Genomic DNA, 15,494 nt, shown 5'->3' with positions numbered 1-15,494 from the left:
ATCGCTTGAAAGCTTTTCTATTTAAGACCGGTTCAAGTATGCAGAAGTTCATGTCAGTTAGAAACAGGCAGGAAATACAACTCTTGACTCTTTCCAACAGCTTTCAGGTAGATCAGCATTAACTATGTCTTTCTCTGAATAATCTGTTCATAAATCTTTACAGATTTTTTTCTATTTTTTTTTTCTTTCTCTTAGGTACCCTAGTTGTTAAAGAAGAAGAAGAAGAAGGAGCAGAAGGAGCAGAAGGAGGAGAAGGAGGAGAAGGAGCAAACTGATGACACTTTCTTGTTGGGTATTTAATTATTTAAGTGACTCCAGATAGCTTGGCACATAGAACTTTTATATAAAATATTTGAAGAAAATCTTTGGGCCATTTTTAAAAGACCGGCTTATCTCCACAGTCTCTCATCCAAAGAGTTAGTTACCAAAAATTGGTCACACTGATTGTGTCAAGCTTATGACACTTTCTGTAGAGACTAGTGGAGCTGAGTTTATCTGCTCTTTGGCTAGCAAGAGATCTCTACCTAAACTAACATATAGCTATTTTTAATTCCTGATTAGTGATGCTTGTTCACTCTTGGGTTTTAAGAGAACCATTTTAGCTTGTTAGGTGCAGCTGGCCAACATTTAATTGGAAACACTGAGGCCAAAAGAACAGTGTTGTGGTTTAGAGAACCTTACAAGCTTTGTTCTGTTTAATTTTGTCGTGGGACTCCCTCAATATTTTTAATATGCAAGTTTGCCTTTTTATTCCCTGAACTGTTATGCCAAACAGGCCCAGTAGTTGTGGATACACGCACAAAAAAGGTAGTGGTCTGATGATCATTTGTTCCTGGCCTTAAGTTTTGAAATGGGCTTCTGACATTGGAACTCAACTGCATTGCTTAGGAGGCCGTGTATAACTTATATATATTTATTTATTAAGAGGCAATGGGAATTCTTTGCATGGTTTCAGTGAGGCTAAAATATCTGCTAGCTTTTTTTTTCATCTCTAACTAAAAAATTACTTTGGATTGGAATATGTGGCCTATTAGCCTGCAGCTGGTTCCTGGGTTTGGATTGGGTCACTGGTGGACATAATCCTTCTCAGCTCTGGAATCTTCCTATAACTAAGTAGGCTGATACTAATAGAGAAACAAACAGTGAACAGAAGACCTGGGCTTGAGGACAGAAAAGTTTGGCTTTGGGGATACTCATTTTTTATGAAAGTACAGGTGTAAGAAAAAGCACAGGTGTAAGCAGTGAGAAAAAGTGTACGTAGTCAGTGGGGAAGGTGAGATGAGATGGAAAGTGGACATTGGGGAAAAAAGTATTGAAGATGTACTAAATATGCTATATTGCAGGGTAACTAGTTCTTATATGACTATTTCTAGTGAAAAGTATTAAACAATGGTGAAGACAGGCCCAATTGCACTGTGGGATGCCAGTAGTGCGGTTTAAATTCTTCTCTTGGAAGAACAGATTGAGTCACCTGAGTAGATTTTTCTGCAGCTCCTTTTTGGTTTTTGACCAAGCTTTTCTTCTAATTTGTGGTACCATCTTTGTTTAAACTCAAGTGATGACAAGTGTACCTGCTGGTTCCAGCCCAGACATAGAAGGGGTGGAGGCAGAACACCACTCTTAATTATTTTGTTTGTGAAGGTGTGGCAGGAGTAGAAATCTTGGAAGTCATGGTCAGGAAAAAAAAAGGTAGAATTGCCCCAAGCAACAGTGGTACTGATCTCAAGCTCCAGGTATAATTGTAGTAGAAGATATTATCTCTCTAATCAATTTCTAAGTGCACTGGGAAGTAGATGATTACAAGACAATCACAGTTTGTTTTCAATATATTGCTACTTAATCTGTGATTGTTAGAGGAATTCTAAAGCATTCCAGTTTAAATTGGCAATTGCTGATGAGGTTCAAGTTTGATTTAGATCTGTTACTAAAAAGAAGGTCAAGAGCACAGTAGCAAAAACTGTGGACATTCTTCACTCAGCACAAACTATTTCCAGGTAGCTGTTCTCTTGACCAGAAACTAGTTTTGTAGTTAACTAGTTCACTGGATTTAGCTTACAGACAACTTCATATTGGTATGTTATTTCTTTTAGAAGTATTCTCCTCGCTTTATCATTAGTAAAGGCACCACTGACCAAGAAGCACCATGGGAGAGAGTGCCTATAGCCAACAGCCATTTCATACGGGTGTCTTCTGAAGCTAAGCCTTTCAGTTCACTTGGAGCCAACCACTCTTGGCAAAGTGGATGTGCTTTGGCAGTACAGAGCCTATGGCACATGTGAGCCCTACTGACCCCGTTTGCTGGGGGGGGGGGGCTGTGCCCTTGACAACTGCAATTGAAGTGAGGGAAAGTGTGGGTACCATGAGCCAGAGCTTGAGTGACACAAAACTTGCCTTCTGAATGCTTCCAACAAACAGAAATGTCAAATTCATCTCTGTGTTTGGAGATATTTTCAGAATAGACCGTGTGGTGCTCTTGTCCTAGCGCTTGGCCACAAAGAAAAGTGGTTGAACCTCTGTACCTGGAGCCTCCTAGAACAACATCTGCAAGTGTGGTGTGTATGGCTGGGTTAGCTCCTCATGAGATGTGACACGAGAGAAAGGGAGTGACAAACACAGGCCAATGACAAGAAATCCTGCTGATTATTCTTTTAATATCTAAATATGGTCTAAGTCTGTACATTTCTGAAGGTCATGTTAGATAGAGCAAATACTCTACACTTTGGCTGGTTTTGGACATTCTGAGAGCAAAATAGAAACTTAAGTGTTCTGACTACATGGTGACAATTGAAATGAAATACAGCTCCATTGACAAGCCTTGAGGGATAAGAGCAGTTCCTGGCTCTTTTAAGTGACCCCTAGAGGCTACACCTATGGGAATCAGTTCAAGAACTGTTGTAGATGGTGGTGGAGCTGGATATACTGTGTGGCCCACTGTCACTGGCTCCTTCCACACATTTAACAGCACAAATTCTAAAGCTCTTTTTTGGGGGGCTGCACTGTAAGCATCACCAAAAAAGAAAAAAAATTATTGAAGGAATGGAGCATCCAGTCTCAACACAATTATAACAGCAGCATGAGATACAAGATTTCCCTCACCTTTCATCCTTCATATATTAGCATATAATTTAAAACCTTTCTCATAAAAACTATGTATCAGTCTCAAGGAGACAACACAGTAAGAAAAGAATAAACTGTGGCTCGTGTTTGTCTGGAGATGCTTCATCTTGAAGCTGGGTGAGAGCTTTAGCTTAACCTTGCTTTTCCTAGTGAGTCATGATTATTTTCAAGACCAACCCCCCCCAACTTTTTCTCCTCCAAAATGAGTTTTCCTCAGTTTTTTAAATTTGCACTTTAAAATTATGCACTGGATGTGGTGGAAGACATACAGAGGTGGTAGAATTAGAATAGATGGTTTGCATATTGCTGGTGCTACACAATGTCACGTATAAGCTGGCAGCGACACTCGGCCTGTGCGCCTGGAGGGCCGGCCGAGGGAGATGCGGGAAGGCCTGGCTTTCACTGGTACACTTTGCTCTTCCCTAGCACACCACATCCAAGGAAGTAGTAAGCACATTATTATTCATGGATGAAAAGAGTACCCATGTAAAACATGCAAGCCATGTGGAATTCTGCTTTTCCCTGTGAATTTACGGAGGAGTAGCATCCACTTTATTCCTTAGAGAAATATCCTAAAATTAAATTAGTAGTAGGAAACAGCTAAGTTTTTTGCTTGCTTGTTGGCACGGTGCCCTGTCTTCAAAAGAGCTGATATATGCAGTGATTTTTGAGAACTGCTGGAAAAATAAGAGAAGAGACCTGAGAACCAGCAGATGACTCAGGTTACATTAGAAGTAGGCTCATCTAGAAAAATCTTCAAGCAAGAGAGCACTTTTAACATCCCCTTTGGCTATCTTTTGTATACATAATTTTGTAGCATGAAAAGCTGTTAAATTTGCTGTGTTTAAATTATTTAGGCCTATGTTTATAAATGTTATTCTGTGAAACTCGGTTTAAAAATAATATAACCTTATTTTATACAAACGTCTTTGGTTGTTGTGTAATGAAATAATTCAGCTTGTGAAGACTGTTCAGAAATTCGATTTTGTTCTCATTAAACTTTCCTAGCTGCTCAGGGAGCAATGTATTAATAGTATGATAGCATGTAAATGCTGTTCCTTATTGCCTCTCTATTTTAGAACAGAAAATAACTTAAGACTTTAAAAATGCTGATATATTGTGATCGTTGTCATCTGATACATAAATATTTTTCAATCTTTTAAGACACTGCTTGTCAGAATTTGTTCTTAGGTCCTAAGAGGTCCTTAGGTCTACTATTGCTATATAGGAAAAAAAATCCAAATAAGTTAAAGAAATGGCTATTCTTTCTTCAGTACAAAATTACTAATTCACTTTGAATTTAAATTCTGTTAACAGCAATATACTATCAGTTCCATTAAACCCAGATAAGGGAAGGCTTCTCTAATAGAAACTTTAGCCTTCAGTAGACTGTGTCACTGAAATGTAATTTCAAAACTGTGACATAAAGAAAACACTTTGTACGCCACAGCCCATCTCAGTAATGACAAGAGCAGCATCCTACAGTGATGGTTGTAACGCTATTCAAAAAACATAGGGAGCTGCTGCAGAATTCCTCACAATAGCACTAATTCAAAGCTTACTAATCACTAAAATGTTTTATAAGGTCTCTTTCAGTAACTGAAATAACTTCCAGAAGCTTGGGCTTAGATCCACCAGTTAAAAAAAGAGGGAAACCAAAATGTCAAAAACTTGTGACTTTTTTGATAGTCCAAGGTTTGTCTGCATGGCTTCACAGTTTTAGTACATACTAAACTTTAGCACTTTTGCCAGCTGGCTTTGATGGGAAGGCAAACACATTTATTTAAAGCCTTAAAGTCCTGATCTGTTATCTCAAGTGAAGGCCTTGGTGTTCCCTGTCTCTTCTGCACACCAAGCAAAATACCACTTAATTCTCCAAATGCTATTGCTGATCAACAGCCACAGGGACAGGACTAAGCTAAAGCAAGGACTTTTACACTGAGCTGAAAAAAATGAGCATTTTCCTGTCTTGGGCTGAGTCTTTCTCCTGCCAGCTTTGCTAAGAACATTGAAATGAAACCATCAGCATAAATTAAATAAACTGAAAATAGCAGCTAAAAATAAAGCAGGTATGCTGCCTTAGATTCTCACTGCAATCTCACAGGAGGCCGGTCAGGCACTGGTACGTGTTCCTGCCATCTGCTTTGTGCAGCAAAACATTTGCAGCTTTTTAAGATGTCATGCCCATAGGTGTGAGAAACAGCTATGTAACTTAGTTAACTAAAAACAATTAAGTACCAAAGCAGAAGGAAGGTGTTTTGAGGATGGATGGACACATATGGATATTTAAAATCACAGCAAGAGATCCAGCTACTGCCAGAGGGAACAAAAATAAGTGCTGTGTAACAAATTAGGTTTAAAAACCCCCTTAGATTCAGGTAACAGACAAGTTTTTTTAAACTCTACCATTGAAAAATGTGGTGCAATGTGATTTACAACTGAAGCCACGCAGGAATGTGATGCAGGCCCCTCAGGTACTAAGTTACTCCATGATGCCTTTGCTCTGCCCACTGTCTTTGTAGTTGTTTCAGGTAGTGTCAGAACCTCACTGGCCTTACTTACAGCACAGTGGACCCAGAACTATTCCCCACGAATCTCCAGCACACTACCAAGGTTGTTTCTGGCTTTCTGTGAGGGTGCTCAGCTTCAAGTGGAACACACACCCCATCAACACTTCTGTAAAGCAATGGAGCCGCATCTGCCAGTTATTTTCTTGGATATAAGACATAAAACACATTGCAGGCAGGTGTCTTGGGGGAGAGGTTTACACTGAGAAACAGCCTCGAGGGTTGCTATGAAAAACACAGGCGAGTATGATGAGAGAGCAGCCTGGCTAGAAGGACTCCTGACAGCTTCCTCTGCACCACAGCCAGCCTGAGCCCCCCAGACACTCCCTCATACCATCAAAAAACTCAGCTATGAAACGATTTTTAAACCTCTTTTAATAAAAGGTATTTTAGATATATAGAGGATATTAAGTAAATAAGTTACATAGTACATTACAATCACATCAGCAAGATTTCCTTTAGTGTATTAATATTTTATAAAAAAGCACACAAAAAATAAATTCAGTCCAGTCTATCACAACTGTACAGCAACAGGTAAATATATTTATATATGTACATTTTAAACACATAACAGTCTTTTAAAAGGTGCCCTAGGCAGCAGACACACAAAAGGAAGTGTCTGCTCACTTGTTAAAATAAAAGTAATATACTTTATTATAAAGCATTTATACAGTAATTACAAAGGCAGACTGCTCCTGTACAGTACACCAAAGCTTTGACTACAAATTTAAAAACAGAACATAAAAAGAATGAACACAAAAAAAGTTCATATCAAATCTGAACTACAAGGGGAAAAATACATGTGGTAAAGCTGCAGGAAACTTTTTTAAAATACACAATTACATTTCTATAAAAATATATGTTGTCATCTAATCTGGAGAAGTTAAGGGGTTTTTCTCAGGCTCAGCTGTCAGTGGAATCTTAGTCTTGGAAAGAAAGATCCTTAGACAGCTGGGAATTCAAAGTTTGTGTCTTCCTAACATATGACACAGGAGAGAAGGAGGGCGAGTAAAGCAGCTGAACCCAAGTGACAAATTTATATAGAAACTCACCCCCACAGAAATCAAACATGATTTGTAGACTCTGCTTCTCTGTCTCTTTAAAGCTTTATGAACTTCCAGACATAGATCAGAAGATAAAGCAGGGAGAAAGTTTGTGTGGGAAAATGTGGATTAGAATAAGGTTTCTGGCAGAGGTAAGCATTGGACTGAAAGTGCCATTGTATGAAAGCAGAGAAGACTCCTAGGGCCAATAGTCCTCTCTACTCCCATTTCTTTAAAATAAAGATATGTATCTATAGAAACTTTCTAGTCCACTGCCTGAAAGAGAATTAAGAAGTGTGTAACTGCTGAGAGTGGTTTAGGAAACACTTTTTTTAAAATGCTGATTTTAATCTAAGCTTATTGCAATGATAAAAATAACCAAAACCTCAGTCTGACAAACCAGAGAGTATTTTTAGCTAATTTGGACATTGTCTACAATGGGATTTAACAGATGAGTTACCTTTAAGCTTTTGAATTTCTATCTCCACCCTGCCTTTAAGCAGCTCCATTCCTACCTGTTCCTAGCCAGCAAAATGCCACAGTCCTGCACAGCTGAGTGAAATTCTGTAGGCCTTCAACTTACAGAGCCAAGTTCTCGCAGATACCATTAGCTGTATCAGTAAATGAACAAACATAAAATAAATTAAAATGCAGAGTGGTTCTTGCAGCAAGACTGCAAAACACCTGCAGCTATATCAGATATGCATCACATGTGCATGCATCTATCTAGTAGTTACATTCTAGTAGTTACATACACACAGTCTTAAAAAAATCAGATGCTATCCCATGCAGATCACAAACCTGACAGATTGAATTTATTTGTAACAGGCAGAAAGAAGCACAGGCAGAAGTACGTGATCAGGGCAAAACGTGACCTGTCGCTGCATCTCCGTGATGCCCAATGCTGGTATCAGGACTCAGGTAACAGTTTTGAAATACAGCCACCTGAAGCCTGATCTTGCACTGTAAAAGGCAAATCTATTAGCACACAGAATTGCAGTCTATAAATCTTGTATTTATTCCCACAGAAAGAGCTAAAGCAAAGAGACGCCTTCTTCAAACTTAATGACTGAGCTTTTACTGCCTGTTTTCTAAATTAGCAGCAAACCCTTACACTAAATGGGGATCAATCAGTAGGCCTTTAAATGATGGAAAATAATGACCATGGAGTTTTAAAACAGATATATCAACAGAACATAGACAAGAATTTTTTTTGTTTTGGGTGGTTTTTTTAAAATCCTAACTGAACAACACAGCCTGTACTGCAGTAAAGAGCCACTCAAGTTATTTTCTCCCCACTAACAGCAGGAACATGACTCACTCCAGATTAGACAAATTCAGTTCAAATGCTTTGTCCACAGAAATTGGGATTGGTTTTTGGGTTTTGTTTTTGGGTTTTTTTTTAAACAATTCTCTGCCAAGTTTTGCTAGTAGGCACCATCTAATTCAAATGTAGGATCAATTCCAAACTCCTACTGTAAGCAGGGGGGGCAGCAGGTTTGGTTTTGCTTGTTTGTTTTTTAAGATGATACTTGGAGAAATAGTTTTCCTTATTACCATGACAGAAAAGAGGTCTTCTGGTGGCTACTAGCAATTTGTAAATATGCTCAGAAACATTCCAACTTGATGCCACTTACTTGGAACATTTATCTGATTGTGGTCAGCCATGCTAACCCACAGCTGTTAAAGAGGTTATCCTCAGAAAAAGCCCTTTTCTGATTTTCTCCCAGTGACAGACCTCACTGTGTCCACTTTTCCTGTTCTCTTATACTGCAGCAGGGTGGGAGAGGAACAACCAGTACTGGAATCAGTGTGTAATATACACAACACTTTTGTGCAAGTAAAGAAAATCTCCAATTTATCCTTATCAGCACCTCAATGCTTTGTCCCTGATCAGAGGAAAAAATTATATCAGTTTCCTAAAATAGGGAAAAATCAGTGAAAGATCTGGTCTTCGGAAGACTATAACAATGCTTGCATTCATGCATCACTGTATTTGAAACAATTGGTACTTAATGCAATCCCATGATTTGCTCCCTAAATCTTTGTTCTTCAAAGGATTCAACTGATCATTTTATCTGATCAGTTGTTTTTCACCATAATTTGTTGTGCCTTAGCTAAAACTACTTCAAGCTTGGAAACTCCTAAGGGCCATGACTAAATGTTTGCTCATTATCACCCAGGCAGACTTCCAGACACTAAAAAAAATAAATTAGTAAATGCATGTGATGTACAGGGAAGGTAAAAGGCAGGGAAATACCCTGATTTTCTGCCCATAAGGAGATGAGTACATTTCAGCACAAAACTCTTTGCAGATTTACCTTACAGGAGAACAGACATAAGTTCTTCTAGCTTAGCAACCTATTTTCTAGCTGGAACTATACCTACTTCATCCCGTCCCTCACTTTTTCCTAAGCATCTGCTCCTTATCACTGTTAGAAACAAGACCTGAAGCTAGACAGAACTTTGGTTTGTCCCAATATGAACAGCTTCTGCTTTTCCCTAAGAGATTACATTGATTGATTTTGTACTGCTTTAGCAAGGACAGTAAAAGCATTTTTCTAAGACACTTTGATTAACTTTATTTTAGTTCTCAAGTTTAATCAGATCTCCTCCTCAATCTAAAAAAAAATATTCATTTTTTTGCCGTGTTTCTCAATGTGTGCGAGTTCCGCCTCCATTTCTTTATTATGTGTTTCTAGACCTGCTGCAGCACAGGTATTCCAGACAAATACATCCCTTACAACAGGATCAGGTTCTACATCTATAGAGTAGAATATCTACATTACTTTAAATCCTATTTAGATACACACACAAGCCCTGCTTGTTTCTGACCTGTTGCCCTGCAGTTCTCAGGATCCGGCAACTTCCCAGAAACATGTGTTTATTTGCATCATTTTTTTTTTTACTGGAATTAATTCCAGAACTATAAGTGGACCATGAGGTCCAGCTGCTTCATCTACTCTCCATCCTGGCACAGTGTGCTAAATCTTCTGTTCTCCCCAAGGGCCCTAGGATAAAGGCGGAAAAGCATTTTCTCCAATTTATAAAAGAAAAAGACAGAACAATCAACACTGAAACTCTTAATAAGAAAACTGATTTGCTTAAGCTTCTTTTTAAAGATTAGCAGCTTTTAGTTCTTTGCAGTTTTTGAATGATTTTAACAGTTCATGAAGTGCCATCTGCTTCCACAGCCTAGTTAGTCAACAAGACCCATGCATGAAACAGTCATCCAAACGCTGAAAGGAAACCCAATTTTGACAGGAATGAAAAATACAATCTTGGCAGAAAATTGAACACTTACAGGCAAAAGTGTCAACATTGCAAAAAGTGCAGTCCTCATGATACTCCTACTGATTTTGTAAGAGTAGTAACTGTTTCTGGTATTAAGAAAAAGGATTCTGTGCAAAGGCATAGATATGTCAAAGCAAATATGGTACAACACGAGCCTCCCAAACAAATGAGTGAAGCCATCATGGTTGCATAAAACCACAGGGCAGGAAGACTGCCAGATGGCATGCTGGAGTTAAAGCCACTTTCCATAGATAACCAGGAATTTATCTAGCAGCTTGAAGGGTCAAGATTTTTTAAAAAAAATATACCAGTCAGGCACAGTCTGTAGTTCACATCCAACAGTGTCTCTTGGATCCCTGCTCAGGAATGCAGGAGCGATTGCTCCTTCAGTACTGCCGGTATGACACAGTGCCAGCACCCAGGAAGCTGGGGATCAGTGCTGCTCCAAGGACTGGCTGGAGGGAGGGAGCTGGGCAGCCACGGTACGGGCTGGGACCAACCAGTCATGAAGCACAAGGAAGTGATCCGATTCTCTGCATCCTTACAAAGTAATGATAAATGTGGGCTACAAGATGTACAGAACAATCCTGTGCAAATTTAACATCTGTCACCTGGACCACTTTACTTCTTCTTAACTCTCTTTCACCAAGAGCTTTTGGTGGATAGACTTTTTGGCTAGTAGCTTGTGTCAGTTCTGAAGGAAGAGTCAGCCTTTCAGCAGGACAACCCAGCAGGCAGTGCTGCACAGCCACTGGTGTGTAAATAGGTGACAAGTTTCTCCTGCAGGAGTTTCTTCCTGACAGGAAGTATTTGGGAAACTAGGACCCCATCATAAAAGCTCTTGATGATGGCAATTTCAAGGAGTAAATGAGGGATGCCACAAGACAGAAATGGATATTGAGAGTTAAAAAACATTCACAGATGCACCACTGCTGGAGATGAGAGTCCATTCCTCCCATCTCTGAGGTGCACACAATCCAGTGCACAACATTTGGGTTCATTTTCACTAAACAAACTTGCTCCCATTTATGCAAAGTCAAACCCAGCAGTTTTCATTTCAAATTGCACTTGTGAAGCCCAGACTACTTTCCTTAAGGTTAATCAAAGGCATACTATTTTGTTTTCCAAGATGAGACAACCCGCAAGGCCTGTGGCTACTCTAATCCCACAGGGTATTTTTATATCCACTGCTGCATTCTTAATGCCATAAAAGAAATTACCTCAGGCTTCTGTTTGAAAAATAAAACTTCCTCTCAAAAGGAAGAAGAGTGTCTTGCTCATCCCACTTTTCATTTTTGCGAAACAGAGGTCAAAAGTGCACACTATCTTTCCATAAAATTTGTTGTCTGCCTGAATAATTGCTCAGAAAGAAAGACAGGAAAGCATAACAGGAAGGAGAACTTGCTGAGAAAGGAAACATCTAGAAGTCACCAGTGTCACAGTAACTGGATACACTTAGCTCAGTGTAGAGTTTCATTTTCTTGCTCTGGTCTGGAAAACTTTATATTCAAGAGTCCTGTTACCATGATTCCTGACAAGAACAAAAAGAAAGGTCTGACTGACCTGAGAGAACTCACTTCCACTGCAGGTGACATAGTCCTGTTATGTACCTTGGGTATCATTATAAATAGAACAGAAATCTTATTAGTCTTAAGAAAAAAAAAATCCAAGTTATCCACCATTCTGGCTTGGTCAGTACTGGCAAGGTGAAGTGGAACATGTGGCATGAGGAAATGGCAGCACTGAAACCGAGACCTGATGGTTCAGGTAAGAAAGTGCAAGCAAAAGAAGTGAGACCACCAAGAGGGAGGTTGGGTCCAGCCTTACTACTCCCTCCACTTCTGGTCAGCTGCTATATTTCTCCATCTTCATCCGAGCTCGCACTGCTGCTCCCACTGCTGCTGCTCCCACTCTCGCTGCTCTCTTCCTGCCGGGCCTGGCTCCGGGCTGCTGCTGCCGCCGCCGCTGCCGCCGCCTCCTTCTCTTGCTGCCTCAGTGCAGCCGCCTTCTTTTCCTGCTCCGCGTGGCTTTTCATGTGAGCACTGCGGCTCTTCACCTTGTAGAACACCCTGAGGAAGGCACATGTGTACATTAGCAGTGGTCTCTCCTATGACTTCTCCAAAAGAGCTTCTGCTGCTCCAGCCTCAAGTTTGTGAGCTTCAGCACCGGAGCTCATGCTGCCATTGCAATAGAGCATCCACAGCAAACACCACTGCTGACTTGGCATGCCAGCACGAGGAGGAATGCCAGCAGGAGATCCTCAGCACCCTCAAACCACTTGCTTCATTTCTTAATATGGCTATTTCCTCTTATTTTGCATTCAGCTCTAAATTCAGAGGTGCAGTGCTGGTATCAGAATTATGCACATGCTGCTTAACACAACAGGACCCTGGTTTTCAGGCATTCCCCTGTGCTGGAAAAATACAAACACGGAGGCAAACGATGGCCCAGTGCCCCTCCTGAGCCTTGTGCCCTCCTGAGCCTTGTGCACACAGCTAGAAATACTTGAGCTTTTTCCTTCTGACTTTGCACTTCTGTGATCTGTTCCTCCATCTTTTGCCATTAACTATTTGGATTTTGCATCAAATGCCACAAGAAAAGATTAGACACCATTAAGAATCCTTTCCTGATTGTCCTTTGTCAGAGGCCAAGACCAAATCCTAACTGCCTGACCTCTTACAGCACTGCCTTTTCCAATGCCCTGAGGGCACAGAGACAGGATGCCTTCAGGAAAGTCCCACCCACAGCAGGAATCTGTCACAGCCCTGGTGAGGTAACTGGACAGATTGCATTTTCTTGCCATCCTCTAGCTTGGTGTCTTTTTTAAATAAAGGGATAACCACTGGTATTACAAGACTCTCTTGTTTTAAAAATGAGCAATTTATGTAGAAAACTGAATTACAGTTATGATTCTGTTGGCAACAAACCTACAAAAACTGCTAGAACTGTGTAAGGAAAGACAAACATATTTTACATCCACCAAAGATGAGTGCAAATTTAACTAGATGAACTATGTACCTACTGGCCTAATCCCTGCTGCTATAACAATGGTAGTGTCTTACGCTTCTACACCGCTGTTATTAAGTCTACACCATGGTTTTAATATGTGATCCAACAAATACATAGAAACTACTCATTACAAAAATTGCAATGTTACAGTGGGGCAATACAGCAGCTGCTTGAAAGTACAGCTTAACACCAAACAGTGCACACAGTTGAAATGCAGGTGGCGTCTTATTCTATTTGAGGAAAAACAGTCTGTAGTTTGCAAGTATTAGTGGGGCAATAAGTCATTAAAATTATTGCAATATCTCTGGCCTAAACAGAAAGATGAAAAGCTCATTTGAGAAAAAGCTTCCACAGGAGATGCCCTACAGTGATTCTGTGCCTATTGCTGGAAGCAGAGTTGCTCTTACCTGCCACATTTTTTACATGGAAATGTGTTTTCTGTGTTTTGAGTTTTACTGGTAGCATCTGATTTTATCTTCTGTTTCCGCTTCTTCCTCTGCACTGGAGCAGTAATAAGCTTTCGAGGCTTCATGGTTGTCTCCCTTGGCCTCCTTCCAATTCTGCCTGTGACAGTTGCCTCTTGATTCCTTGTATTGCCATCACTTGCCTTTGGAGAGAGGAGAAGAGTTAAAGCAAATTGACACTTAAACCCACCATCAGAAGGAAAACAATGGCTGAGCTCCTGTGCTTCCTTTATTCCAGACCAAGGTTTTATTTAATGAGAAAGTCTTCAGGCTTTCAGGACATTTCTCATCATGGTCTTATGTGTGCACCAACCACAAAGAATTACATTTCATTTTTCTTTCTTATGCATCCCAGTTCTCCCCTCACAGCACAGAATCTGGCTGATAGTAATACTCTGAGCTACTTCAGTCCAGTCTCTTGCTCTGGGAGAAGTTGGAGGTGGAAACTTTTTACACCTGGAACTGCCCACCTGCTATTTTCTAAACTACTTGCAGAGTGAAGATGGCATAGAAAGCACGATATGCACAATGCAGCACTTACTATTACACCATCTTGTAGTGTCTGTTCATCTTTGAGAGCATCTGCACTCCTCTTTCTGTTTTCTAACCCTTCCTCCGCCTCCTCTTCTTCCTCCTCTTCCTCCTCCTCCACATGCCCCTGTTCCTCACTGAAGATGTCCCTTCTGAGAGGAAGAACACGTGCAAACCTATGGGAACTCTTCATCAGAAGATAAAGGAACTGTTAATTTTGGTGTCTGTAAGTAAATGTCATTATGTGATACAGGACACAAGTTTATGAGTCTGGACTCCCCCTGTAGAGGAGCCAGACTGTTTCTGCTTTTGATTTGATCAGCAAATGAGACAACACACAAGACTTCAAACCACAGTCCAAAAGAGGTGAAAGAAATTTAGGAAATTACCTTGATGTCAACTTCAGCTTCGTCTTTCATAGATCTCTCATTAGCACCATCAATGTCCCCAAAGATTAAGGTCCCATTCCGACCAATTTTCACCTGTTTCTTGTATGTGTAGTAGAATTCCACACACTGAGCCACTGTTTTGGTTTTTATCTGGTGTTTAAAAAACAAAGTCCAATGGATCACATGATTATAAAGAAGGCTTATAATTACTAAGGGTGCAATAAATATACTTCGTATTTTCTTTCCTCAGTAATCTCCATTCTACCACAGCTGCTGCTAAAGCCTTCTTTTCTGTGTCACACTCACCTGTATGCCTCATCCCACATCCCATCCCCTACTGCCATTGTTATTCACTTAGAAGTACAGGACCAACTTTCCAAAGAAAAGCTGGTCAATGTAAAGGTGACAGAACCTTAAACTTTGTAAGCTTAATGCACCTCTTGGCCTCTGAAATGTTCCAGTTGAGCTGTCAGCCTTGAAAGCAGCCTTTCAGTTTTATGGGGGAGCTTTATTTTCCAGTAGCACTTCAGAGAAGACCAGACCAGAATACCAATCCAAAAATGGAGATGAAGGTTTGTGGCCCTTTCCCATTTTGGCCACATGCATTTCATAGGCATATGATGGTAGACAATTTTCAGTACAGACCCGTGAACCATCTACATATCCTGTATCAGTGATTTTTCTGAAAGTTTTGGAATACATTCTTAGCTTCTGAGCTTCTGCAACTTAAATGCCTTTGGGAATTTATTCAGTAAATATGTATGGGCTCTCGGTTTTGCACTCTGCTTCAGTGATTTCCCCCTTGCTGACATGTCATACCACATCAAAATATGGGAGTGATCACTTTTACAATCATTGTCACAAGAAACTGGAAAGAGAGGTCCTAAAGGATACATCATTCACACATCCCCTAGTGCTTTCCATCAGTGGCAAGGATGTGTTTCTATTTAGTTTCACAGGCAAGCCATTTAAGCCAAACATTACCAGCGCTCTATAAATATGCCCTGCAGAGGAGTTATCTCCAGCATGGACTAATGGAAGTAATGCAGCAAGTACCAAGGTTAAGGAAACAACAACAGT

General features: G+C 40.3%; 2 protein-coding genes across 11 annotated transcripts in view; one reads left to right on the top strand and one right to left on the bottom strand.

The window, feature by feature from the left end:
* The window catches only part of LOC135415839 (dynein axonemal light chain 1-like), a 49,376-nt gene that overhangs the window by 27,226 nt on the left and 6,656 nt on the right, over nucleotides 1-15,494 (top strand). For 7 of the 9 annotated variants that reach the window (XM_064658215.1, XM_064658218.1, XM_064658219.1 and 4 more), the window contains one exon: nucleotides 196-4,280. In XM_064658215.1, the coding sequence (XP_064514285.1) occupies nucleotides 196-275 (80 nt within the window). In that variant the 3' untranslated portion in view covers nucleotides 276-4,280. Of the gene's footprint in view, nucleotides 1-195; nucleotides 4,281-15,494 lie in introns of those variants that run through there. The other 2 variants (XM_064658213.1, XM_064658212.1) reach the window with 1 other exon arrangement.
* MIDEAS (mitotic deacetylase associated SANT domain protein) overlaps nucleotides 6,043-15,494 on the bottom strand; it is a 60,010-nt gene continuing 50,558 nt past the window's right edge. For both annotated transcript variants that reach the window (XM_064658181.1, XM_064658182.1), the window contains exons 10-13: nucleotides 14,415-14,564; nucleotides 14,036-14,212; nucleotides 13,438-13,637; nucleotides 6,043-12,090 (exon numbers count right to left, since the gene is read on the bottom strand). In XM_064658181.1, coding sequence (XP_064514251.1) covers nucleotides 11,874-12,090; nucleotides 13,438-13,637; nucleotides 14,036-14,212; nucleotides 14,415-14,564 — 744 coding nt within the window. In that variant the 3' untranslated portion in view covers nucleotides 6,043-11,873. The remainder of the gene's footprint in view (nucleotides 12,091-13,437; nucleotides 13,638-14,035; nucleotides 14,213-14,414; nucleotides 14,565-15,494) is intronic.

The sequence above is a fragment of the Pseudopipra pipra genome, chromosome 6 (genome assembly GCF_036250125.1).
Source record: "Pseudopipra pipra isolate bDixPip1 chromosome 6, bDixPip1.hap1, whole genome shotgun sequence".
In the NCBI taxonomy this organism is placed as follows: Eukaryota; Metazoa; Chordata; class Aves; order Passeriformes; family Pipridae; genus Pseudopipra; species Pseudopipra pipra.
This window is presented reverse-complemented; position numbering and strand designations above follow the sequence as displayed.